At 41.3% G+C, this 27,674-nt stretch overlaps 1 protein-coding gene across 1 annotated transcript in view; it reads right to left on the bottom strand.

Moving 5' to 3' along the window:
- Positions 1–13,230, bottom strand: part of PRKCH (protein kinase C eta) — a 232,392-nt gene extending 219,162 nt beyond the window's left edge. Inside the window, 1 exon segment of the mRNA XM_043556305.1 lies at positions 12,461–13,230. Within this exon segment, the coding sequence (XP_043412240.1) occupies positions 12,461–12,823 (363 nt within the window). The 5' untranslated portion in view covers positions 12,824–13,230.
- Positions 13,231–27,674: the final 14,444 nt, after the last annotated feature.

The following is a 27,674-nucleotide window of genomic DNA, read 5'->3' as shown; positions in this document are numbered from 1 at the left end:
GAGCTTAGAACAAATCTGAGTATCAGCAGCACGGTCTCCAGAAGAAATTTCAGAAGGAAGCAAAACTTTCATTGTCCAATGGAACCATATCTAGAACCACATAACTCTGATGCTGGAAGAGGCCACAAGAAGGGGGCCCATGACATCACAGACAAGGATACCAAAGCCTCATGTGAGGACAAGGTACAACATCATATTTAAGTGCTATTAGAGGGAGATAGAAACAGTGCTATGCAAGTACAAGGGATAAATATGACTTACAAATGAAAATACAGCTTTGGGGTTTGGGTTTAAGCATTTATAGAACAGGGGCTGAGTCTAGAACATGCTCACACTGGCCCCCTATGACTTATTTTATTAATATAATGATGGGCTCTTGTTGTCCATCCTCTGACAAATTTTTTAAATTTTTTTACTTATTTTGAGAGAAAGTGCTCACTAGTGGGGAAGGGGCAGAGAGAGAGGGTCCATAGCAGGCTCCATGTTCAGCGCAGAGACTGATACTGGGCAGACCCCATGAACCGCGAGATCATGACCCAAGCCAAAACCAAGAGTCAGAAGCTTAACTAACTGATCCACCCAAGTGCCCGTATCCTCTGGCAAATTTCTTAATTTTCTTTCTTTCTTTCTTTCTTTCTTTCTTTCTTTCTTTCTTTCTTTCTTTCTCTTTATTTCTTTCTTTCTTTCTTTTCTTTCTCTTTCTTTTCTTCTTTTCTTTTCTTTTCTTTTCTTTTCTTTTCTTTTCTTTTCTTTTCTTTTCTTTTCTTTTCTTTCTTTCCCCACAAGCACAAACTAAACCTTCTAGGCATTTTCCTCCCTGTAAGATGCAAGGGTAAAGCTTATGTAAAATTGAAGGAATTCTGCAGAAGGCAGCACTTAATAAAAACACTGACCACTCTACTAAGTGGTCTTTCTACAAAAAGTTCTATGTGCTTTGACAATTGCTGCTGTATTTTACCGAAATACACTAAAAATAATAATCTTGATAAATCACCCTGGATAGTACCATGATTCTCAGCAAAAATTTCCCATCTCATAAAGTTCTTTGACATAGCTTAAGCACTACAATAGCCAATACCCTTGGGCTCATTCCTCCATCTAATTAAAATGTCTGTTCTACAAGTGATTTATAGTATTTGTCATCACCTAAGGTGAATATATAGACTGGTGGCTACAGACATGTTGTGACTACAAAACATTAATTACCATGCTAGTGAGAATGGCTTCCAGCAAAAGCTCAAACAGTGGGATTCTCAGTCTCTCTCTGAAAACAAGTAACAGGGACATAACTTACAACCACCCTATAGGACAAGGAGCCCATTAGTGTAAATCAAGAAAGATAACTGCATGTCTTGAAATGAGGACCCACTGTAATTCCTTAAGGCTGATTCTAAACCAGGGAAATAACACCAACATCACTAACAATGCTAAAAGTCATTTAGACATGTGCTACATCCTCTTCAAGCCTGAGCAATTTAGATTTGGACCAATTCAATTCTTAGGAGTTACTAACTTTGATCAAGTTAGTATCAAAGTTTTTGACTGCTTAACACCCAACCAGTCACCCCAAACGAGAAGAAATGATGTAACTGCCTAAACACAGAGGAGGCAGAGGCTTTACGGATGGAAGGGTCCTTCGAGACATTCTAGTGTAACCTCTGTATGATCTAAACCAGGGAACTGAGGCCCTGGTACACACAGGCTTGCCTAAGGTCACAGCTGACAGATGACAAAGCCACACCCTGAACCCCACTCTCCTGACTCCCAGTACAGCCCCGCACTTATACATTGCTGGGAGATGTGGAATGAAATACAAAGAGGGATTTTTTTTTTTTTAATTTTTTTTCCCAACGTTTATTTATTTTTGGGACAGAGAGAGACAGAGCATGAACGGGGAGGGGCAGAGAGAGAGGGAGACACAGAGTCGGAAACAGGCTCCAGGCTCTGAGCCATCAGCCCAGAGCCCGACGCGGGGCTCGAACTCCCGGACCGCGAGATCGTGACCTGGCTGAAGTCGGACGCTTAACCGACTGCGCCACCCAGGTGCCCCGAGGGGATTTTTTTTTAACTGGGAAGTTAATATAATACTGATTTCCAGTTAAAGTTAACTCCTAATATTTTTAGATTTAAATATTTATATTTACTAATAAGCCAAGTTCCTCTAAAATTTTAGGACACAAACATATAGATGTCCATAACTAAATAAATATAAATCTAACTTAATGTATTCATAACTAAATTAATACACATCTAAATAAATCTAAGTAAATATATCTACATATTTACATTACAAGTATGAGCATGTGTGGGTCACACATCACGTGAACTAGGGCAACAGTAATGTTTTGGCTATAGCTTTGGTTCCCACATTCTGAAAACAAAGGCTTGAGCTACAGTCGTTGTCAAAAACTCAAAAACCTCCAGACCCAAGCAGGTGATGAGTGAAGAGGGCCAGTTCTTCGGGGAGTGGTGGGGTCTGGCAAACTGGAGGACCACAAAACTAAATAAAGATCTTCAGACTCAACATTAAAAACATCCCTGCTAAATGAATTCATGGGCAGGCTTTTTGTTGTTGTCCTGAACCAGATAATCCTCCTGCTTCAACATCTATGATTCTTTTACTATCTGCACAAAGCTTAAGGCATTTACTGGTTCACATAAGGTGTCACTGTTGTCTGCCTTTGGGAGTCCAGGGTTCTTTCGGGTCAGGCCATCTGTTCACAGGCATGGCAACTTTGTCACTTTCCAAAGATGGAAACACTTCTAATGGGTCGAGAACATTTACCTTTCAAAAGGGCACCTGTGATGTCTCTCTGGGAAAGCACTGTCAGGTCAAAAGTTCCTTTTCTTTTGAGGAATGATATTTCACAGTCATTTCATTGAAGTAGGCCTGTGGCTATCTGTGCTGGGGCTTTAAAATCAGCTGTTTTCCCTCCAGAAAAATGGCTCTCATGATTACCTCAAACCACGTGTCCACAGTAACTTAGTACTTCCTTTCTGAAATTTCCTGCTTGCCGGTTTTCTCCTCCAATGTCTCTCCCCCTTAAAACTCCAAGGCCTACGAAGGAAGGGGCCATGTCTGTCTTGTCCACTTCCCTTTCAGGGTAGGGCACAGTGCCCAGAACATAGGACAAACCCAATGGTGGATGAAGACTCACCTACAGCTTGGCATTTCATACAGACACATGTAATATAATAGTCTGTTAGAGTACTACTCTACTCCCCAGGAGGAGGGGAGATAAATCCTAGTTAATCACCCATACTATTACACCCTGAACTCCTTCTGACCAATATCACACACTTCCACGAGAGCCCAATCCATTCTTACAGCCATTCTTTCGGGATGGAGGGGAGGATGGGCAATGGAGATCCCAGGATGCTGAGGGAACACTAAGGAGGAGAACCCAGACTTGGCATGTCAGGAAAAGTTTTCTGGGTGAGTGATATCTACAGTGAGACCTGAGGCATAGGTGGGAATTAACAGGCAGCCTTGAGGATGAAAGACGTGACTGGAGCAGAGTGTGGGTTGCGCAGAGGTGAGCAATAAGGTGCAAGAGGAAACCAGGGCCTGGATCATGGAGAACAATCTATACATCTTAAAGATGTGTGCTTTATCCAAGAGCACGGGCAACCACTGAAGATATTAAGTAAAGGAATGACTACCAGCTTGGCAATGGAGAAAACTCATTTTGGATACAGCAGTATTAAGAGTGGAAAAGAGTGGTCAAGGCCCTGAGTTTTCACTCAGGCCTCAATTTTCTCATATTCTAATAAAAGAGAGCTAAGCAGCTAACATAAAAGGAGAACCTGATCTAGCCAATTGTTTCAAAAAATAGAAAAGAGACTGCAGAAAATCCAAGGCACCTCTCTAAGTAAATGCTACCCATCTCATAAAAATATACTGCACTTTTACTATCATGACGAATCATCAATCTGAACACCTGCTAGATACCAAAAGAGTTACGTAAGATGAAATGATTCATACTCTGCCCACCAACCTCATTAACTCTCCAAGGTTGAAGGCTTATTTCTTGCTTCGGCCCCAAATTTAACACGTTGGGCTCGCAAATTACCAGTGAAAGAAATAACAACCTATTAACAGACTTAAAAGTCACAGTTTTTTAAATTTATGCAAAAGCAAGGAATTTTTCACATGGCGTTTTGAATCTGTTAACCATATTCAAAGGGCATAAAAGGGGCAGCCCAATATTTCAAGTATATATTGATACATCATCAATTGATTTTTAAAAAGGGACACGGTAATAATTGTAAAAATTGGTCACTGCCCAATTTTATTTCTTTTTGAAAGATGAATCAACTGTTTATAGATGTTCCCAAAGTACTTATACTCGACTTGCTCCAAAATCACATTTAAGCAATTTATTCTTTTGAGAAATGTTTAGCGCCTACTCTACGGAACATGGCTCCAGATGCTTGGGTTAGAACAGTGAATAAAAGAAGAGAAATTCCTGCTCTCACGGTGTTTATACTCTAAAGGAGGAAGGTGTAATAAGGAAATTAATAAAACGATCTCAGAGAGTGATGAGTGCGACGAAGGATGAAAAGATAATAATGTGGTCATGAAAATGCTCTCTGTGGGGTGGGGGTGGGGGGACTTCTGAGCTACAACCTGTGTGATGAGAAGCAGCCAGCTTCACTGCAGCAAAATTCTTACAAAGAAACTGAAGACACGATATATCCAATACAATTCGTGTACACTGGGACAAAGCTCCCTAGAGAAGCTAAAATATGTTTTTCCCATCACCACTGTGAGTTAATGTTGGACACTCCTGGCCATCTGGCTCCAAAAGAAATAACTGTTAGAATAAATAGTTGCCCTGCAAAGTACAAAAGAGAGTGAACCGCTAGGCAATGAATCTGGAAGAATTTACGTGCTATCAATTCATATACCTGGATCCAGAAATCAGGGGAAAAGGTAAGCACTAATTGTCCAGTGGTAACCTAGCTGCTTCGCCTGACAGGACTACCAAAAGGTATCTCACTGAGAGAAGTTCAGAGAAAAGCAGCCTTCCAGTGCTGCAGGGAACATAATGTCTTCAGGAGGGGTGAAGGAGGAAAACAGCCTGAGATCCCGCCAAGCAGGTCCTTCCTTCCTGAGGGGATGCCAAGGTCTTTCCATGACGCAGCCTCCAGCTCCTCCGGCCTCCCCCCATTTCCCCATGTTCTGAAATAAGTATTAGCTGCTGGTACCCATTTGGACAGTCAGCAAATGAAGAGAAAATACACGAAAGACGGAAATAAAGTTTTAATGGAGACAAACTTTCAGTTTTCAGAAATCCAAGAAATTGTGCAAAACCAGCCAGTTCTAGAAGAACCAGAAAAGGAAACGGACAGTGAATTAGAGAATGAGACTACGTCCAAAAAATCAGAAACTATATTTAATGAATTTGGTATGCGCTTACTCTGATAAATATTTTCTGCACTGAAGAGGCAATGGAGTTTTCAAGAGTCAGCCTTGGCTCAAACCTCATTCGGTCACTTATTTAACGTCTTTGGTAAAATCCTCATTGTTTTTTCCCCTACAGCTTTACTGAAGTATAACTGTCATACAGTAATATGTACACCCTTGAAAGTGAACCATTTGATGAGCTTGGACACAAGCAGATATAACTATGAAACCATCACCACAATCAAAATAATAAATACATTCATCTCCCTCAAAATTTTCCTTGTGTGTTTGTAGCCCATCCCTCCCACACCTCCCTCCCCCATTCCCAAGCAACCACTGATCTGCCTCCTATCACTACAAACTGGTTTTCATTTTCTAGAATTCTGCATAAATGAAATCATACAGTATATACCCCTTTTTGTCTGGAATCTTTCACTCAATGTAAATTATGTTGAGATTCATTCATATTGTTGCCTATATGAATAGTTCATCACTTTTTATTACTTACTAGTATTCCATTGTATGGGTACACAATTCATTAGTCACTCACCTGTTCAACAGACACATGAAAAGATGCTCAACATCACTAATCATGAGAGAAATCTAAATCAAAATCACAATGAGATATCTCACACTAGTCAGAATGTCTATTATCAAAAAGACAAGAGATAACAAGTGTTGACAAGGATGTGGAGAAAAGGAAACCCTCATACACTGGTTATGGCAATATAAGTTGCTGCAGCCACTCTGGAAAACCGTATGGTGGTTCCTTAAAGAATGAAAAATAGAAATAGCATATAATCCAGTAATTCTACTACTATTTACCCCCCAAAAAATGAAAACACAAAAAATTACAGGCATCACCATGTTCGCTGCAGTATTATACACAATAGCCAAGATATGGAAGCAACCTAAGCATCCATTGGTAGAGAAGATGTGGTGTGTATACACAAACACACACACACACACACACACACACACACACACACACACATGCATGCGATATTGCTCAGCCATAAAGAATGAAATCTTGCCATTCGCAATAACATGGATGGACCTAGAGGATATTATGCTAAGTGAAATAAGTCAAAGAAAGATAAATGCCAGATGATTTCACTTGTATGTGCAATCTAAAGACAAAACAACAAGCAAACAAAACATTAATAAATATAGAGAACTGGTGGTTACCAGAGGGAAAGGGCTGCAGGGATGGGCAAAATAGGTGAAGGGGATTTAGGGGTGCAAACTTCCAGTTATAAAATAAGTTACGGGGATGAAAAGTACAGCATAAGGAATATAATAACACTCTAATAACATCGTGTGGTGATAGATGATAGCTACACTTACCATGGCGAGCGCTGCATTATGTACAGAATTGTCAAATCACTATGTTCGACACCTGAAACTTATATGACATTGTATGTCGACTATACTTCAGTAAAAGAATGTTTTTAATTCAACTGTTGACATTTGAATAGTTTCCAGTTTTATTACAAAATTAAGCAGCTATGAACATGCACGTATAAGTCTTTGCATAAATGGTTTCATTTCTCTTGGTAAATACTCACGATTAGCTAGGCCACATGGTAGGCATATGTTTAACACTTTAAGAAACTGCCAAACTGGTTTCCATTGTGACTAAACCATTTTATATTCCTCACAGCCATGTAGGGGAGTTCTAGCTGCTCCACTTCCTCATTAACACTTGGTACGGTCGGTCTTCTTACTTGAGCCTTTCAAATGGGTTTTGGTTTTAATTTTGACTAATGACTAATGACTTTGAGCATCTTCTAATGTGCTATTTTCCATGAAGGTGCCTATACAAATCTTTGCCCCATTTTTAAATCAGCTATTTTTCCCATTGAGTTATAGGAGTTCTTTTATATGTTCACGTTACAAGTCTTTCTTCTGATTTAATGTTGAAAATAGTTCCTCCCTATCTGTGGCTTGTTTTTTCACTTTCTTAAGTCTTTTGAAAGGCAATAATTCTTCATTTTTATAAAGTCTGATTTAATTTTTTAATAGTTGGTGCTTTTTGTGCCCTATCTTAAAAATATTTGCTGAACCCAATGTCACTACGATTTTCTTCTGTGTTCTTATAGAAGTTTTACAGTTAAACTCCTATGTTGAGGTCTATGATCCATTTTGGGTTAATTTTTGTGTGTGGTGTCAGGTAAAGATTAACACTCATATTTCTCCATTTCGCTATTCAATTGTTCAAGTACCACTTCTGAAAAGATTATTTCCCCATTAAGTTGTCTTGACATCTCTGTCAAAAAAAAAAATCAACCAAATATATATGTATGGATCTATTTCTAGACTTTCTTCCATCCCACAGACCTGTTGGACTCTCTTCACTCCAATAACACATTATCTTGATTATGGTAGCATTTACAGTAAGTCTGCAAATCAGTTGGTGTAAGTCCTCCAACTTGTTCTTTTTCAAAATTATTCTTAGGTGAGTCTAGGTCTTTTGCACATCCATATAAATTTTAAAATTGGTCTGTCAACTTCTACAACAAAGCTTGCTGAGATTTTGACTAGGATTGCAATAAATCTATTGAACAGTTTGGGAAGATTTGGGGTCTTAACAATATTGAATCTTCCTACTTATAAACACAGTACCCCTTCTCCATTAATTTAGATCTTTATTTCAGCAATATTTTGTCATTTTCAGTTTTGCATATCCTTTATCACATTTACCCAATTTTATTTATCTCTGATGCTCTTAAAAGTTGTATTTTTTCTATTTCAGTTTTCAGTTGCCCACTAATCGTATATAGAAGTACAACTGACTTTTGTATATTGGTTTAGATCCTGCCACCCAGCTACACTCACTTGTTAGATCTAGCAGCCCTTTTATAGAGATCTTAGAATTTTCTACAAACAGTCATCCAGAAGTAAAACACATGGCCAATCTGTGATGCTTGTGCAGAACTGTTTAAGAATACCTCTTAAAAGAGGTTTTTAAGAATTATTTGAAAGATTCATTCACCACTGTGTGATTTCAGTGAGTGGAGCTTATATTTACCCAGTAATGCTGTCTGCAAATAAAGACAGTTTTACTTCTTCCTTTGTGATCTTTATGTATTTTATTTTTTAAAATTGCCTAATGCACTGAATGGGACCTCCAACATACTGTTGAACAGAAATAAGAATAGTCATCCTTGCCATTTCTGATCTTAGGGGAATATCATTCCTTCTTTCACCATTAAGATGTTACCTATAGGTTTTTCACAGATGTCCTTCAGCAGGCTGAGTAAGTTCCATTCTATTACTAATTTGTTGAGAGTTTTTATCATAAATGGATCCCTAATTTTGTCAAATACTTTTTCTATATTTATTAAAATGATCACACCAATTTCCTCTTCTATTCTGTTAACATGAAGAATTGCACTGATTTTTAAGTTGCAGTCCTGATTATAAACCTCATTTGGTCATGATGTACTACCCATTTGCTATATTGTTGGATTTGATTTGCTAAAACTTAAGAATTTTTATATCTATGTTCACGAGGGGTGTTGGTCTATACTTGTATTTTCTTATAATGTTTTCATCAGGTTTTGGTATAAGGGTCATGAAATGAGTTGGGATGTGTTTCCTTCTCTATTTTTTTTTAATGGTTATTTATTTTGAGAGAAAAAGAGAGCATGTGTGCATGGGTGAGGGGCAGAGAGAGAGGTAGAGAGAAGCCCAAGCAGACTCCACGCTATCAGCACAGAGCCCCACACGGGGCTTGATCCCACGAGCCGTGAGATCACAACTGGAGCCAAAATCAAGAGTCACCCACTTAACCGACTGAGCCCCCCAGGTGCCCCTCCCTCTCTATTTTCTGAAATAGGATATGTAGAGTTGGCACTGTTTCTTTCCTAAATATATAACAGAATTTACCAGTAAATCCATTTTAAGAACTTGAGTCTGCATTGTGGAAGGTTTCTAACAACAAATTCAATGACTTTAATAAACATAAAAATATTCAAGTTATTTGAATGAGCACAGGTAGTCTGTGTCTTTCAAGAAATTTATTTCATCTAAATTATGGAATTATTAACATAAAATTATTCATAATATTATTATTTTTTAACATCTGTAGGATCTATAGTGATGTTCTCTCTTTCCTAACATTGGTAATTTTGTCTTTTTTCTTGATCATTCTGGTTTGAGGTTTATTAATTTTATTGTTCCCCCCCCTCCCCAAAGAACCAGCTCTTTGTTTCACTGATTTTTCTCTATTGTTTCTTTTTTCTACTTCACTGACTTCTATCTTTACCATTCCCTTCATTCTGCTTACTTTTGGTTCAACTTGCTCTTTTTTTTAGTTTCAGGTGGAAACTTAGGTCTTTGAGATCTTTTCTAATTTAACTGTTTAATGCTGTGAATTTCTGTTTAAGAACTTCTTTAACTGTATCCCACCCACCTCCTTGGGTTTTTATGTAGATTAAGTGAAATAATCTTTCATTTAATTAGAAATGAAATATTTGATTGCCTAATCCATGTCAGGTCAGGCACTGTGCTTGGTACTAGGAATACACCACATTAAAATAAATCTAATCCCTTCTTTCATCAAGCTTAGAAGGTAGTATTGACAAAATTGGTCCAAAAATAAATCTTGTTGATTTTCTTGATACTTAGGAAGTACATTAAGCAAGAATGCATAACTTTTTTGTTTTATTCTAACGATAAACATATTTTCTATTTTTGGGTCTCTACTCATGAACTAGCAAAAATTAAGTCACTAGGTTTCCTTTTGTTAAAGTTCAGAGATTTGTAATCCAATTGCACCACATGAATTTATTGTAGAGTAAAACCAAATAATCTACTTGTAAATGTCTGAATAAACTACACATTTCAATTTAATATACTAAAGATAAATAAGTATTTCTGTAATTTTAAACCTAAAAACCACCTTTAGATCTATAAAGGATCATTCAAACAACAAGCGTCAATACATTCCCAGTATTTTCCTAACAAGATTCTTCTTAAAATGTAAGGAAACACTCTTCCCATTCTATCTATCCTATCCTCAGTTTCAAAATACCCAGAACTTTTTACAAAAATCCTCTGCCCCTCCCCCCATTGAATATAAATGTATGACAAATCCCTGGTTTCAAGGTCTTTTAAATCCTGACAGATCCAAACATTCATGTTTTCAAAAACACCACCAGTGTGTTAAACATCGCAATATAATTAATTCAGACAATTATAGATATAGATATTTAATTTACATTTAAATCTTTGTCCATCCAGTGGGGCCATAAGCAGTTCTGTACATCTCTACCGTGTCAGGTAACCTGGCTTGTCTTACCACATGCTTCTTTCAGTCCTAATCTGTTGGTCTTCATTTCAGCCACAGGTTCTCAACCTTAACTGCCCATTGGAATCACCTGGGAGTCTGAAAGTACTGACCCTGGGGTCCCACAGCCAGAGATTCTTAGAGTATTTAAAAGTGGGGATTTTCAATAGTTCCCCATGTGAGTCAATGTGCAGACCAGGGATAAGAAGGACTAGTCTAGGTTCTCTAGCGGAGGCCATGCTTCTAACAGCCATTGGCCAGTCTACACCACCATACTTAGAACCCAGTTCCTCTAGAGCTTTCCCAACCTAACTCCTATCAATCAAACACTAATTCAGTAATTCCATTTGGATTCCTAGGCTCACCTGGGTCTGTCCAGAAATTCAAAGGATAAAATGCAAGTCTCTAACTTTATTTTAGCCATTCCTCTCCAATCCACTTCTAAATTTCATAAAATAAGTTCAGCGAAGAGAAATTAACCCCATATAATGATATGGCTAAAAAGGCATTATGTTTTCTCCTATTTAAGAGATAGTTCTACAAGCCATCTGTAATTTTACAGAATATATGGTAAAACTACCAATTCCTCAAAGCATAAATAAATATTAAAATGAGTCTTCATTTTTACCCATCTGATCTTATCACGTGTTAATTTCGAACAGGTTTTCAATCCTGATTCACATTCTGGCTCAAAACTGGCATCCTCCAGAAGAACTTAAACCATTAGACTTCTGAGAGTCTTCAAACGGCTTACTCTATTTTGCCAAGCCAGACCACTTGAGTATAATTATCACTTCATCATGTAAAAGTGGGAAGAACACCTGTATCACAAAGACAGTATGAGGAATAAGACGCAAAAGCTAACAGAAATTTAATCATTTGCAGCAGAAATTCTGCCTCATGGGAACCATGTGAAAAGAAGTGGCAAGCAGGAAGTTGTGGATAATTACTGGTCAATACACAGAAACACCAGCAGGTCAGGCGGGGAGAACTGGGGGTGGTCCACAAACTGCTAAGGAGTTCCCAAAGCTCCCAGACGGCTAGGAGCGGCTAGGAGCAGAAACGGCGCACTACAAGACCCGCACCGCTCAGGCTGCTGAAGTTACTTGCGAACACATGTAAACCTCCTCTCCTTGGAAAACTGCTAAACAATAAAGCTGTGCCAACGTGCAGACCCAGGAACTCTGATCCCTGCCAGTGTAGGTAATGTACCCATGGGATGTAATGGATCTGCATGCCGAAACACGTGTGCACGTCTGAGCAGCTGAACCAACACGTATCCATAAACATTATGAATAATACTTGGGAGAATGTATGGCTTTCTCTTCAGAAGCCCTTTAAGTACTTTGCCCAAATCAAGTCACTTTCATATCACATCTTCTCGCCTTTCCTTGGTATTACCCATGTGCGGAGAGTTGGGGCGCCCTACCCAAAGTCTGAGCATGGGGGGGGGGGGGGCGCGGGCAGGAGGGGGGGCTGACTGCCTCCACCCTAACTTCCCGTTAGCCCAAGCTGCCATCCCCAAAGGGGACCGTGTCCAGCCTGGCTTCCTGGAGACACACATGAGCCCTCACACACCCACCGCGGTCGCGTCACCAGTGCCGCGGCCACCTGGGCGAGGACCAAATCTGAAGGGAATTCCCTCCGCCGCGGAGCTCGGCAACAGGCTGGGGGAAGCGGGACCGGGGCGAGTTTTGAAAAGTGGAGGGGGGAAAGAAGTCAAGTGGACACAACGGGGAGGGATCACAGTCACTCACCCAGCCCTCGAAGGTGTCCGAGGCGCCGGCGGTGCGCAGCAGCTCCTGGAATTGCAGAGTGCAGTTGGCCACGAAGTGGTCATAGCCCAGGGGCGTCTCGTGGAAGACGGCCAGTTCGAGGTGGCCACCGTCCGTGACGTTGGCGCAGAACTCCTCATTGTACGTGGGTTTGTTGGTCTTCTGTTTGGTGCTGGTCTGGCCCACGCGCACCTGGTCTACGCTCACCGTCAGGTAGGGGTCGAGCAGCTGGTAGCCCTTCTTGAAAAGCGAGTGGCGCAGGGACCAGCGGGTGGGCTGCAGCCCCACAGCCTCGCCGATGCGGACCCTCAAGTAACCATTGAACTTCATGTTGCCGGACGTCATGCCCGCGCCGCTGCCCCGGCCCGGGGGGGCCGCGCTGGCTCGCAGCGGGAGAGCCTGGAGCCCCTGCTCAGGCCAGCCCTCCCGGCAGCCGCAGGAGTGGAGGCAGCTCCTGGGAAAAGCAGCGGCCAAGCCCCCCTCGACTGGCCATTCTGCCTCCTCCGCGGGACCTTCCCCTCCCCTCCTTCCCTCGCCCCCTCCCTCGCGAGGTGGAAAGGAGGGGAGCCCGCAGCCGAGCTCTCCGCGAGCCGGGGTAGCCCGATCGTCCCTCTTGAGCGCCAGGCGCTTCCCGGGGGCTCGCACAGGACTCGCCCCTTCTCCAGGGCCGGGAAGCTCCTCTCCCTGGAGAGCCGGAGCGACCCGTCCGGTTAGCTCCAGCCCCAAGCTTCTCTTGCCCCCGCCTCCTCCTGCTTCTCCTCCTGCCCCCGCCTCCGCCGGCTCACGCTCTCCCCCCCTCGGCGAGCTTCAAACCAGGAAGCAGCTGCCGCCGCATCCCCGGCAGGAGTCTCGCGCCGCCAGGCTCCAAGTTCACAGAAGCCCTGCGCCGGCTCCCGCGCCTTTCGAACCCCGGGGGCGTGGCGCACAGCAGGCTGGACCCGGCGGTGGGTCGGCGGCCGGGCGCACGCAGCCGGGGAGCTCCCACGCCGGCCCGCTGGTCCCGCTCTGCTCGCGCTCCGTGCCGCGCAGGGTCTGGCCGTGCCCTGTGGGCTAGATGCTCCCCCAGGTTCAGGCGAAAAAGGGAAGGGCTCGAGGCCTAGCGCGCGCCAACACCTGAGGCCCGGGGGTCAAGTCCAGGGAATGCTGGAAGGCGGGGAGGAGGTGCAGGAACAGGGAACCTGCGCTCCAGGAGTCGCCGGCACCTCCTTACCACCCGAGGAGCTGGGCCAGCGAGCCTTCCTGGCCGTCTGGGAGAGGCCCTGGGCAGAGGCGGGCGCACGGTGGGGAGGTTCCTTTTCCTGATCTTTTCCTGGGATGGCTCATCCCGGGTTCAGCTCGGGCCCATCCTGTTTGTGCGCCTTTCCTGCAGAGAGTAATTACACGGTTGTTTTTTTGTTGTTGTTGTTAATAGGGCGGCGGTAAAGATGGAAATCCTGTCCGCCTCCTTCCTTGGAGAGGTGTGCCTTGTTGCACAAAGAGCAGGAAAGGTCGGTTCTGAAGACAGACATGAGATGTACGATTTCTCTTTCTCTCCGGGTGGTTCCCGGTCTGCCCGGCAGAGCGAAGGCAGAAGATGTTCACACCCGAACACTGCCCCTGGCACGTGTGCGCCAAAGAAACCGCCTCTCCGAGGAACATTCCAGTTTGTTGCTGTGTTGGAGTGGGCAGCCTTTTGTTCCTTCCCACCCGTGGCTCCAGTAATTTTTGGGCCCTTGGGAGAACCTTTCCGTCCGCTCTGCCCCACCGCAAAGCTTGCTCCTGAGGGCCAGCCACAACCAGTTTGTCTTGCATAAAGCCTAGGCGATGTTTAAGAAAATTACATTCCGTCTGGCTGTTCTGAGCCAGTCGGTCTGAAGAGCCAGTCGGTCTTCCTAGCCCCCTCCACTGAAAGCCCTGTTTGGGGCTCCCTAAGTAGGTTCTCCACAATTTCACACGTGTGAAGGAAGGCACACTACACTATGAAAACAAGTAAGAACGATGGGCTGTCCGGAGTGGGGCGGGTTGGGGAGGTGGGGAGTGGGAGGACCTGTCTTAGAAACATCAAAACTTCAAGAGAACAGGGCAGGGATTCAGCACATCATCCTAATGACACTTTGCTTTAGGTAAGGCTTATAAAACAAGCTTCCAAACATCCCGGGAGCTCCCATCTGGCCCAAGTGCTCCGGGGAAGAGGTCAAGGGGACCATTTGAGCCAACTCTGTCACCCTGTCCTACAGAGAGCAGGGCTCTAGCTCTAAGAACCACTGAAAGAGGGGTGCCTGGGTGGCTCAGTCGGTTGAGCATGGGACTCTTGATTTCCACTCAGGTCGTGAGATCAGGGTGGGGGAGATGGGACCCAAGCACCCCACCTCCACCCCAGGTGGGGCTCTGCACTGACAGCCTGGAGCCTGCTTGGGATTCTCTCCTTCCCTCTCTCTGTGCCCCTCCCCTGCTCGTTCCTGCTGTCTCTCAAAATAAATAAATAAACTTAAAAAAAAAAAAAAAAAGAACCACTGAAAGATTTGCTGCTGTTGGGTTTTGGCACTAAAAAAAGACAGTCCCCAAATAGTGGGCAGCTGCTCATCTACCCTGGGGTTGGGATGTGAGGGACACTAGATGCTCCATCTTTGCCCCATCAGCACCAGGCACAGGGGGGAGGGCCAGGGGTGACAGAGCTATCAGCAGGACAGCCCTGGTGCCTGCTCTCCTGGGACTTATAGTCCCATGGCCTGGAGAAACATGAAATAGATCACACATGCAGGGTGTGCAGTGAAGGAAGCGCGTCAGGTGCAATAGGACAATGGAACCTGGAGGGGGGTGGTCAGGAAAGGGTCCCCTGAAGAAGTACATAGCAGAAGCATCAGTTTGTTCAGGGTGCCCAAGAAAAAGGAAAGCTTGGCCTCCTTCAGGAACAGGGAGGGCTCTGTGTGGCTGAAGCCAAAAAAAGGTGAGGGGAAAGTGACTGAAATTCACCTGAAAAGGTAGGTCAGGGTCCAAGATGGACCAGATTGGTAAATCCTGGGAAAGTCTTTGGACACGGTCTGTAGGCAGCTGGAAGACTCTTTATAAGAGTCTTTTAAGGTTTTTAAGCAGGGACAGGGACAGGATGAGATTTGTATTTTAATATCGCTTGGGGGTCAGGGGGCACCTGGCTGGCTCAGTCAGGAGAGCATGGGACTCTTAGTCATGAGTTCAAGCCCCGCTTGGGTGTAACAATTGCTTAAACAAACAAACAAACAAACTTTAAAAAAAATCTTTCTAGGGCTGTGTGAAGAGTGGCTTGGAAGGAGCAAGCATGGGTGTGGGGAGACCAGTTAGGAAGCTGATGCCCAAGTCCAGAGGAGAGAAGATGGTGACTGGGACTTGAGTGGTGGTGACGGAGGTGGAGATGGATGTGAGGGGTGTTTGAGAGGTGAAATGGCCATGCCTTGGTGACGGACCGAAGGGAGGGAATGAGGAAGAGGAAGGTGTCCGTACAGACCGGGGAGCCATTGGTGATCAGGAAACACCAGAGAAAGAGCACATTTGTGGAGAGAGACAGTTCAATTTGAAACATGGCAGGTTTGATACATCCCGATACATTTGAGTTGAAATCTGAAGTGGGCACTCAGCTGCGAGCTTGTGAAGCTCAGAGATGCAGTCTGAGCTAAAGACCTAAAGTGAGCAGCCCTTGGTATGTAGATCTGCAATCAAAGCCAGAACTGTGGATAACATCTATGGAGAAAAGATGGGAGTAGAGTGTAGTATGAGGAAAGAAAGGGACCTACAATAGAGCCCTCCAGAAACTCCAACATGTATAGATGGAGGAGAGGCAGACAAGGGGGTTCAGAGCAGCAGCAGGAACATAAGAGAAAAACCAGGACGATGTAATATCCAGGTATCGCGAAAAACAATCAGAGGGTTTTCAAGAAAGAATTGGTGGGCTAGGCCGAATGACACCAAGAGATTAAGTAAACAAGGACTAAAAGTGGCCATGTAGAGATGGCAATGGACATCCTCAGTAATCTTTGAGCTGTTTCTGTAGAGGGATGGGGGCTGAAGCCCATTTGGAGTAGCTTGAGGCGAAAAACAAGGAAGTGGAGAGAATGAGTGTAGACACTCTTTCAAAAGGTTTGGCTGGAATGAGGACGAGAGTGAGAGCTGAGGAGGAAGACAGGACCGCTGGGCAGAGGGGTTGTTAGTGGGGGGGGGGGGGCAACACAAGAGAGGAGAGAGACTGTGCCTTTCGGAGACTGCAGGACAGAATGCCATCTGAGACATGGGGGAAGAAGTGGGAATTAGTTTAGAAACAAACATCTATATTTGTGGCTTTCAGCCTGCTGTCCAAAATTGCCTCTCTGCAGTCAGGAGAAATGGCCACCAGGAGCCCCTGCTGCCCAGATTTCCAGCTTCACGGCCCCAGTGGAAAGAGGATTTTTCTCTATCCACCTCCTTAAATCAATCTGGGGAAGACTCTGAATGTCCCCAGCCTATGTCATGTGTCCTTTGGTGGCTCCTGGGGGAGACACTCCACAGGTAGTACACAGCACACGGTGCAAAGTCCCTGTGGGAAGGGGCTGTCTGCCAGTATAGACCTCACCTGTGTAACAGCTTTTATCCAGAGCTGGTCCTGACTTTCAAGGAAGGCAAGGGACAAGAAGTCCCCTCTCTATTTATGCACACACACACACACACACACACACACACACACACACACGACTAGCAGCTTGTAACACAATGTAATAATTTGCATAATTGTACTGACTACTTGAAACTCAGTATTATAGGTCCTGTTACAGACTAGAGGTTTCTTTGGGGTTTTTTTCTTTATCGCTATTACAATTTCTTAGTCACACTCTTAACTTTGGACTTCTATACAATTCCTAATACAATATCTAAATGCTTTTTGGTTAATTGCTTGACTGACTGAATTACTGCCATTTTTCTGATTTCTTAAGGAACACTTCACACAACCTCCATTCCACTTTAAAGTAGAATTAGAGAGGGGTGCCTGAGTGGTTCAGTTGGTTAAGCGTCCGATTTCGGCTCAGGTCATGATCTCACAGTTTGTGGGTTGGAGCCCTGCATCAGCCTCTGTGCTGACAGCCCAGAGCCTGGAGCCTACTTCAGATTCTGTCTCCCTCTCTCTCTCTCTGCCCCTCCCCCACTGTTCTCCTCTCTCTCTCTCTCTCTCTCTCTCTCTCTCTCTCTCTCCCTCTCTCTCTCTCTCAAAAATAAACATTAAAAAATAATGATAATAATAATAAATAGAATAAGAGGGTGCCTGGGAGGTTCAGTAGGTTAAGTGTCTGATTCTTGATTTGGGCTCAAGTCATGATCTTGTGGTCATGGTATCAAGCCCCACATGGGGCTACGCACTGAGTGTGAAACCTGCTTGGGACTCTCTCTTTCCCTCTGCCTCTCCCCTGCTCATGTATGCATGAACAGAATTAGAATTAGAGAATTTAGAGATTAAAACAGCTACATCAAAAACTATCCCATGTTACTCCAAAACGGCACAACCTTTGAAGGGCAGTTTGACAGGACACATCAAAAGCTTCGAAGAAACCTGTTCTTTGCCTATGGAGGTCCAACACTAGTAGAATGACTAAGTCAATTATAGAAAGCAACCTAATGGAATAGTTATTAACATGACACATGATAAACAACATTGAAAAATAGTAAATAACATTTTTAAATGTAGAGTAAGAAGCATAAATGTGCTACGAAGTACATAAAATATGTATACCACAAGGTAAAGAATGCAACACAAATAAATCAAAACAGTTCTTACCTGGTGGACTCACAAACCAATAATAAACATACTTGTCTAAACAGGCTCTGAAGATAGAGTGATTCACATGAAGGATTTGATACATTGCCAAGCACGTGCTACATTTCAACTGTTACTTTGTCTGTCATGCTGTCTTTATTGAGCATCCACCAGCTTGTAACAAGCCACTTGACAAGCATTATTTCATATGATCCTCCTGACAACCATATGAAGTAAGTGCTATTATCTCTATTTTACAGATAAGGAAACTGAGAGCCAGAAAGGTTAAATGAATTGGAACATAGTTCATACATGGTAGACCTGACATCTGACCCATTTCTTTAAAGGCGTGCCTAAGCCCCATCCCAGAGGGGTTGTAATGAAGAGTAGGATTGAAAACTACCGTGGTACCCTGAGAAACAAGGGGGAAGATCTAGATTCTCAGTGGGCAGGAGAAAGTGGTATGCAGGGCAAGAGAGCAGTATTGTTCCTTATCCATTTCTAAATATGCAAAGGTACATATAAATAGTGGGGCCACCCACTACTCAAAGGTGTTCTAAAAAGAACAGAAAAAGGTAAGATATTTCACAAAGATGGGACCATTTCTCAGAGTGGAAGAAGGACACTAGTCTCCTACTGAAAAGGACACAATATATTAGGCAGAATGAATTAAAAGAAGGCCTACACCTAACACATCATTGTGAGGTTCTGAACACCAGGATTAAGGGAAGATCTTCAATGATCTACAGGAAGAAACAGAAGCAAAATCAGGAGGTAGAAGGGGTGTGGGATAAGTGAGCCAAAGGCTCCTGATGCACCCATTAGTGTGTCAATGGATCAGCAGCTTACAATGAAAGAGGAAATGAGGGACAGGAAGTCTGAAGGGGAGAAGTCCTAAAAGGGCAGACAGAGTGGATGGGCAGAGCTTCTCACCCTTCCTCAAAAGAAGAGCCTTAAATTATTATTTGCCTCAAAAGCCCACTTAAGTAAGACAGAGTCCAGGGATTGAGGTCAGCACAGACAAGCAAATGTAAAAGAAATACCCTCATAAAAAGCAGTCAAGTTGATAACACTTTCTACTGACAACTGCCTAGACAGAGCCTTGTGATCAAGAGAGATGACTCCATAAAGCATTTCTGCCATTGTTTTCTAACAGGAAAATTGAATGAAGTTAAATATTGTATGCATGTAAAGAGAACAAACACAAATCTCTCCCATGACTGTTTTCTTTTTTGACATAACACACCTACTGAAATCTACCCATATTAGAACACGGTAATAAAACCTTGGTTTGTGAGCATAATTCGTTCCAGAAACATGCTTGTAATCCAAAGCGCAAGCAAATTTCCCCATAAGAAATAATGGAAATTCAGATGATTCGTTCCACAATCCTAAAATATTCACATAAAAATGATTACAATACTGTAATATAATACAAAATAATAAATAAAATACAAAATATAAAGAAAAAGAAACAAATTAACCTGCACTAACCTTTGGAAACCTTCGTGGCTGGTGTGAGAGGAAGGTTATTGTGTAGGACGACTTTCACTATCACTAACAGAATCACTGCTATCTATTGGCTCAATGGAATGTTTCTTTCCGTGCAACTTTAACAAGGAACATTTCCAATGACCTAGAATGAAGCAAAGCATTCCTAAGCTTACTCGTATGGAAAAGCAAAGGACTGTCCATAGGTGTTTCGAAGTGACAAAAAATATACCAGTGCCAGTTGTGGGCACCTTCCAAGGTTCTGAAAACTCACTGATTTCTGCCAAACACCAGAGCCTGAGACCGAGCATCAAGCATGGAAGACAATCACCCACCATCCCTCAGCAAGAGAGAGAGAGAAGAATTATTGGCTCAGTTGTGATCATGTGACATCTGGCATCACGTACTACTTGTATTGCAAGACATCACTAGTTTATCAAGTTAAAATTTATTAGAAATGTTTGCTCTTCCTGCAGAATACTGGCGGAACAGGTTTCTTGCAATCCAAGGTTTCATTGTACTTTCATTTAAAATCTTTTACATCACCTAAGTACATTTCTTAGTAGTAGTGTGGAACCCTGGACAACCTTATAGTCATTCTATCAAGAAGCAGGTTCATAAATGTCCTCAGCCTGAATTATAAGTTTGTGGATTAAAAAAAAGAAGACACACCTCATATACAATAAGAGATAGTTTATAGAATCTAAGACTAATGACAGTCACCTCAAGCATTTCTTTGTATCCACTTCTGTAGTAACAACCTCAAGTAACATGTCACTAAATAAGGCAAAAGAATCTTTTCAAACTAGTTTAAAATTCCTAAATTCTGAATGCAGAACTTACTAAAACTCTTCATTTTTAATATTTTTCTTCTTGTTTTAATATTTTTTAAAAGCACCAGTGATAGAAGCAAGTGGGTATGGTTTACAATGGTAATGACTTGCTCTCAAACCCATTCTTAATATAGCTAATAGTGTGTTTCATTAACTTTTCTCATTTAGCTCTAGTCCATTCATAAGCCAAGTGGTTATTAACTACAAGTAGTGACTGAGTTATTAGATTTTATGGTTTGTGTAAGAAACCTGTGAAAGGAAAATGATAATCTTGCTCTAATAGCATCTTTCTCTTACCCTTCACTGGGTTTTCTCCATGCTGTTGATGGCATTCTCTGGTTCCTCAGTGACCATCTAATCAGTAAATCCATTCTGGTCATTGGGCTTCATACGCAGATTTTCCTAAGTCTTCTGGAATTGACTTTAGGTCATTTGTAAAACCCTCTACACATTCTTTCAGCCTAGGAATTGCATAGTTTCCTAGTGATAAAATTTAATATACAAAATGGATTTCATCAATTTAAATGATAATAATAGGAAGGTCAATCGGGCCATCTTGGTTATGTTTTTTCAGAGCTGTGCACAGGGTGGGGGGAGGGGCGGGGGAGCCTTTCTTTAAACACACTATTTTACCAGAATGTAGCCATGACTATTTACTACAGTGGGCATTATAGATTTTCACAACACATTGTTAGTGAAGAAAGCAAGCTATCAAACTGTAACTTAGCAAGATCCTATTTGGTGTATGTTGTGTGGGTGTAAATTTGGAACGAGATACCCTGAAACGTGAATGGTGGTTATCCCTGGTTGTAGATAATAACACAGAGTCTGGCTAGTGTAGAGGTTGGAAATGGTGTTCTGGAGCCAGACTGCCTCCACCTGAATCCTCCCTGCCATCACCGAAATTCGATCTCCTTTAGCTGTGAGACTTTGGGCTCTACCTACATTATTGTGCCTCAGTTTTCCCATCTGTAAAGAGGGTCACTGTGAGTTTTATAGAAGTTATTATTTGTAAGGCACTTGGAACAGCACCTGGCACAAAGCAAGCAACTTTACAAATGTTTATTATTATCGGTGGCTTTTTCTTCTTTTCATTTATTGAAATGAATACATTCATTCATTGTGATTTTTCTGTAATGAAAAGTCTAGCAACTTAATAAAAGATTTTTAGCTAATATTAAAAAACTACACACCCAATCACAGATAAGGTTGACTTCAACCATTTGAAAACTGTAATCATTTCCTGTCATCTTTCTGCCGAAATTTGAACGTTTTCTGGTTCTTGGAAATGAAAAAGCAGTTTGGCCCCTGTTCCTAAGAGTTTATAGTTCATAATAAGGAGGCATAAAAAAAAGTCCTTTTGTCCTTGAAATCTTGATGATGAAGTATAAAATCTTCACATCAGCCCCAGTCATCTTTCTCGTACAAGGACAAAAATTTAACTTTCTACATAACTCGTCAAGACATATTCCTACATTAAAATCCTTCAAATTCTTTCCCTTTCTCCCTTTTTAGGACTCTGAATCCAGGCATTTGTTTTGCACACAGAAAGCTGGGAAATGTTTACTCTGGATACTAGAAGATCAAATCAGGTAAACACTTGGTAGTAAATCGAGGTACCATTTATTTTTAATCCCAATTTCATAAAGCCCAACTGTGTGGTCACATAATTTTAACTCTAGAAGCCAACTAGTGCAGCAGGCAATTCAGGCAATCTGGTCATGAGCTCTTGGGTGGAGTCGGAGTCGGAAGACCCCCTATTGGCCCCTTTTGACAAAGTTTAACAAGCCCAGCTAGTTCTTCTGCACTCAGGTTTAAGAACCCTATGCATGAGCGACAATAACACTCAAAGACAGGTCTTCAACTTCCAAAACTATTAGATGAGCCCAGACAAGTCACACAGCGTACACAAGTAAATGAGAAACCAACTTTAAAGCACACTGCAAAGTCCTACAACGTTACATAAATGTTATCAGTTCTGTCCCACATGGCTGTTCACTCTCCCCTCCCCCTACCTCATTCTGGCTGCCTCACACTCTACCCCTGTAGGGGGCAGCAGGAAGTGAGACACTGGTGCTCAAGATCATGCAGGGGCTCCACCCTGCCCACCCCCCCCCCCCCCACACACACACAAAGACTCTTCCAATCAGACGCAGATATTTGACACATTCCCTTCAAATAGAATCACTCAAATTGAGATTCTAAAGATGACAGAAAACTTGAAAAAATAACACCAATAGCAAGAAAACAAAAGAGAGATCTGGTTGAGTATAACAAATAGAAAGGGAGAGAATAAGCTTATGGGCTCAGTGGGTTTGGAAATACAAAAACCACATATAGGACTCAGATGAAACTTAGGCTTGATATGGGAGAAAGGAAGCCAACAAAGGAATTTTACACATTTCCCTGAGTTACTCATTTTTTCTAAGAGTCTGAACAACTGAAATCAGGAAACACCTGTGCTTGTTAACATTAGTTAGGAAATGACTTTAAAAACTTGGACTCAGTTTAAGATTGCTGATGGCAGGCAGTGATATCATTCCAGAGTCTATCTTTCCATGTAAATGCTAAGTTATTTCTCTTAATTTGGGTCCATTTTTGCAATAGCAATCAGAGATTTGGTGCATTATATTTACGGGGTAATTGTTACAGTTTTTAAGTTTTAAAATCACCTGGCACTTAGCCACATGTTTGTTTTTTCTTCCCATTTATAATTATCCGATGATTGCTATAACCACCCTGAAATATGGCCATCATTACTTTGAAATGAAAATGTATGGAAAGAATGTTTTAAGATTAAAGACAAAAATACAGCACTGTAACAAGAAGATGGGTCAGAAAGTAAAAAATAAGAACACAGAAAGAATGGATCCTTTGATCTGGAAGGCATGCTAGACAACTCTAGACCAAAACTTTATTTTACAGATGAGGAGTCAGAACCAGAAATAGGGCATTTTCCAGATAGTTTATTACAATTCCCTGGGTCTTCAGAATATGGGACCAGAGCTCCCCAGAACAGGTTCTAGTCTCAAGTAAATTACTGACTCAACAGGCCTTATCTCTAATGGATTTATATAAACAGCAGTACCATTTATATTGCTTTGATATGTTTTGTTCAACAATAAAGTAAAACATAAATTATGGTACAGTCAAGGATTTATATCAGTTTTCTTAGCAATACAATGTCAGGCAAATTTGTTTTTGGCATTTTCCTGTGATATGCCAGTTAAATTATAGCCAGTGAAAAAGTTATTTTGGAGTTTTTAAGAAAATTATAAACATTTTCTACGAGTGAACAACAGAGTTTATATGGATCATTTTATTGTCTTATAATTTTATTGCATCCCACTTTTTAAAATAGAAGGATATTAGGGTATACTTTGTTCTACCCCATTTAATTTTTTTTTAAATTTTAGAGATAGAGTGCAAATGGGGGAGAGGGGCAGAGAGAGAGAGAGAGAGAGAGAGAGAGAGAGAGAGAGAGACAGAGACTCTTAAGCAGGCTCCACACTGAGTGTGCCCAATGCAGGGCTCAATCCCATGACCCTGGGATCATGACCTGAACAGAAATCAAGAGTTGGATGCTCAACTGACCGAGCCACCAGGTGCCCCTACCCAAATTTTGTTTCGAACTCTTGAAAAATGTCTTTTCGATCTTTGACAAACACTGTAATGAGTAATGCTACTTATTAATCATTGTGATTTAGAATGTTAATTATAATAATTTAAATGACTTCAACAGACAAGATTATTGTGGTTAGAGTAAAATACATATAATCATCAAGAACTGTGCTCTGACACAGAAATGATGCAAGGATCTTTAAATAAAAAAAGAAAAGTGATTTTTTGTTTTAGCACTTTATTAAGGGGTACATAGTGCACCAAAACATACATAGAAGGACGTCCACTTTTGGTAATATACAGTGACAGGTACTAAACTTGCCCTCCCGCTGAAAACAGTTATAAATATCTAAGGTAACCAATTCCAGGCATTTGACAGTATACATGCACGATTGTGACCTTAAGAGGAGAGGAATACAAAGAGAGCCCCACGTCTTCTTCAACTTTCTGCCTAGAGACACCAACTGGACTAAAAGGAAGTGGAATCCAAGGGAATATGGAAGTCTTGCTGAGCTGAAGAAGTACACATAGAATGGCTGTGGTCCCTGGAATTTTTAAAGCAGGATATCATAGAGAAATGAGCTGTGCAGAGGAAGAGGGCAATGGACTTCATGAGTGTGCCCCTGCAGCCAAGTGCAGGATGAGACTTCATGAGGCCTAGCAGAGAATGGATGCTGCAAGTAAGAGAGCTGGGCCAAGACATCACAGACTATGCAGTGCAGGAAACATGAGAATATTGGCCCAGCCTAAGTGGAGAGACCTTACTAAGCACTTCCCGTATTCAACTGAAACTCCAAAGAGGCCACACCTCAGGAGTAAGTACCATGTTCCAGAAAAAGGGCCATTCCCCAAGACTTAGGACAAAATCAATACAGAACTGCCCTAAACAAACAATAAAACAAAGCCTAACAAGATCAAGAGGACTTGCCAGTAATTTAACAGCTTTAGAGAAGAAAGCTCAACACTTGTTGAAGGAAAATAAAATAATCCAGACTCTCTATAACTCCTGATAACAACATTCAAAAATAATTTTTAAAATATTGGGCATATGAAGAAGCAGGAAATGGGAACCATAACCAAGAAAAGAAGCAGTCAATAGAAGCAGAATCCCAAATGTCCCAAATATTGGAATTAATAGATGTTCTTAAAATGGCTCATATAAAGATATTTAAGGATGCACAGGAAAAGAAGAATATATTGAGTAAACAGATGGGGAGTAGAAGCAAAGAAATAAACCAAATGAATATATTAAAAATAGAAAGTAAACTTCTGAAATTACATATATATTACAAATATATATAAATACATATATATTTGGAGTCCTAGTTAGGAGAGAGGAAAGAAAGATTGGGGTAGAATAGAATTTGAAGAAACAATGGCTGAAAATTCCTCTATTTTGGTGGAAAACATCAGCCTATTGACTAAAGAATCAACAAACTCTAGGCAGAATAATTTTTTTTAAAAATCACACCTAGGTATATCATAGTCAAAAGGCTGACAACAAAGTAAAGAGTAAATGTTGAAAACAGAAAAAAGTCAATTACATGCAGGGGACAATGCTAGAAGTGACAGTTGACTTCTCTATCAGAAACAAGGAAGACCAAAAGAAATGGAAAGTCTGATGAAAGCAGTGGTCAACCCAGAATTCTATATACAGTAAAAATATCTTTCAAAAATGTGAACAGGGACATCTGGGTGGTTAAGTCAGTTAAGCTTCCGACTCTTGATTTCGGCTCAGGGCATGATCTCATGGTTCATGAGATTGAGCCCCACATTGGGCTCTGCACTGATGGTGTGGAGCCTGCTTGGGATTCTCCCTCTCCCTCTCTCTCTGCCCCTCCCCTACTCATGTGGATACACGTTCTCCCTCTCTCTCTCAAAATATATAAACATTTTTTAATGAAAACAAAAAAGACATTTTCAGATAAATTAATGAAGTAATATTTCACTGAAAACTAAAAAAAATTCTAATAGAAGGGTTTTTAGGATGATGGGAAATGATACAAGGGGAAACCTAAACTACAGGAAGGAAGCACCAGAATATACACTATTACAGGAAAAAGAGCACCAGAAATGGCAAATAGATATGGAAGTATGAAAAACTATCTTTTTTTTTTCCTTCTTGTAATTAAAAGACAAGACTATTTAAAGACACATATATTGTGGGGCTTTTAACTCATGTACAAATAAAATATATGACAACAATAACAAAAAGGATGGAGGGTTAATAAAATTATACTGTTCTAAGGTTCTTATAGCGTACATGAAATTGTACAGTATAAATCTAAGTAGACTGATAAGGATGTGCTGTCCAGTATAGTATCCTCTGACCAAAAGTGACTAAATTAAAATTTAAATTAATTAAAATTAAACTTAACACAAAATTCGGTTCCTCAGTTATATTAGCCACATTTCAAGGCCTTAATAATCACATGTAGCTAGGACTCCCATATTGGAAAACCATATATGGAATACTTCCATAACTGAAAAAAGTTTAGTTAGAGAATTCAAACAACAACAACAAATCTGCACAGATGTATAACTTAAAATGAACAGTAGAATTAAATTGAGTTCTAAAAATATTTTCTTAACCAAAACAAAGGCAGAAAAAGGAGAAAATAAGCAAAAAAAACCCAGGACAAGTAAAAAACAAACTTAAACCTAACCATATCAATGATTATATTTAGTAAAAGTGAACTGAACAATTCAATGAAAAGGAAGAGGTTGCAAAGATGAACAAAAAGCAAGATTTAACTATATGTTATCTGCACGAGATGTTAAAGACCCAAATAAGTTGCAAGCAAAAGGAGGAGGAAAAGATAGACCAAGCAAACCTAAGAAAGTTGGTGTTGATATCATCATGCAAAGTAAACTTCAAGTGGAGGAGAATTCAAGGGTAATTCAAGTCAAGAGTAACATTTCTTAATTATAAATCATCATTTCATAATGAAGATTTAAAATTCTAAATGTCTGTGTAACTAAAAAGTTTCAAGTACGAGAAGCAAAAATGAGAATTAATAGGACAAATGCATAAATCCATCATCATAGTTGAAGATCTTAACTCCCCTCTCTGTAACTGATAGAAGAACTAAACAAAACAATGATTCAAATATTACCAACCAACTTGATCTGACATTTATCGAATATCTCACCCAGCATCTGCAGAATACACATTGGTTTCAAATGTATATGGAATAGTTATTTTATTAGTCAAATTCTCCAAAGAAACTGAACCACTAGGATAGATGATAGATAGATGATAGATGATAGATAGATAGATAGATAGATAGATAATTTAGCATGAGGTATTGGTTCATGTGATTACAGAGGCTGATAAGTCCCACAATCTGCTGTCTGCAAGCTAGAGACCTAGAAAGCCAGTGGTGTCCTTCAAAGCCCTGAAACCCAGAGCGTCCAAATTTGAAGGCCTAAGAACCAGGAGGGCAGAAGAGATTAATACCCCAGCTCAAGTGGTCAGGCAGACAGTGTATTCAACCTTCCTCTGCTTTTTTGTTCTATT

Source organism: Prionailurus bengalensis, chromosome B3 (assembly GCF_016509475.1).
Source record: "Prionailurus bengalensis isolate Pbe53 chromosome B3, Fcat_Pben_1.1_paternal_pri, whole genome shotgun sequence".
NCBI lineage: Eukaryota > Metazoa > Chordata > Mammalia > Carnivora > Felidae > Prionailurus > Prionailurus bengalensis.
The sequence above is the reverse complement of the archived record's forward strand: the minus strand, read 5'-3'. Positions and strand labels throughout refer to the sequence as shown.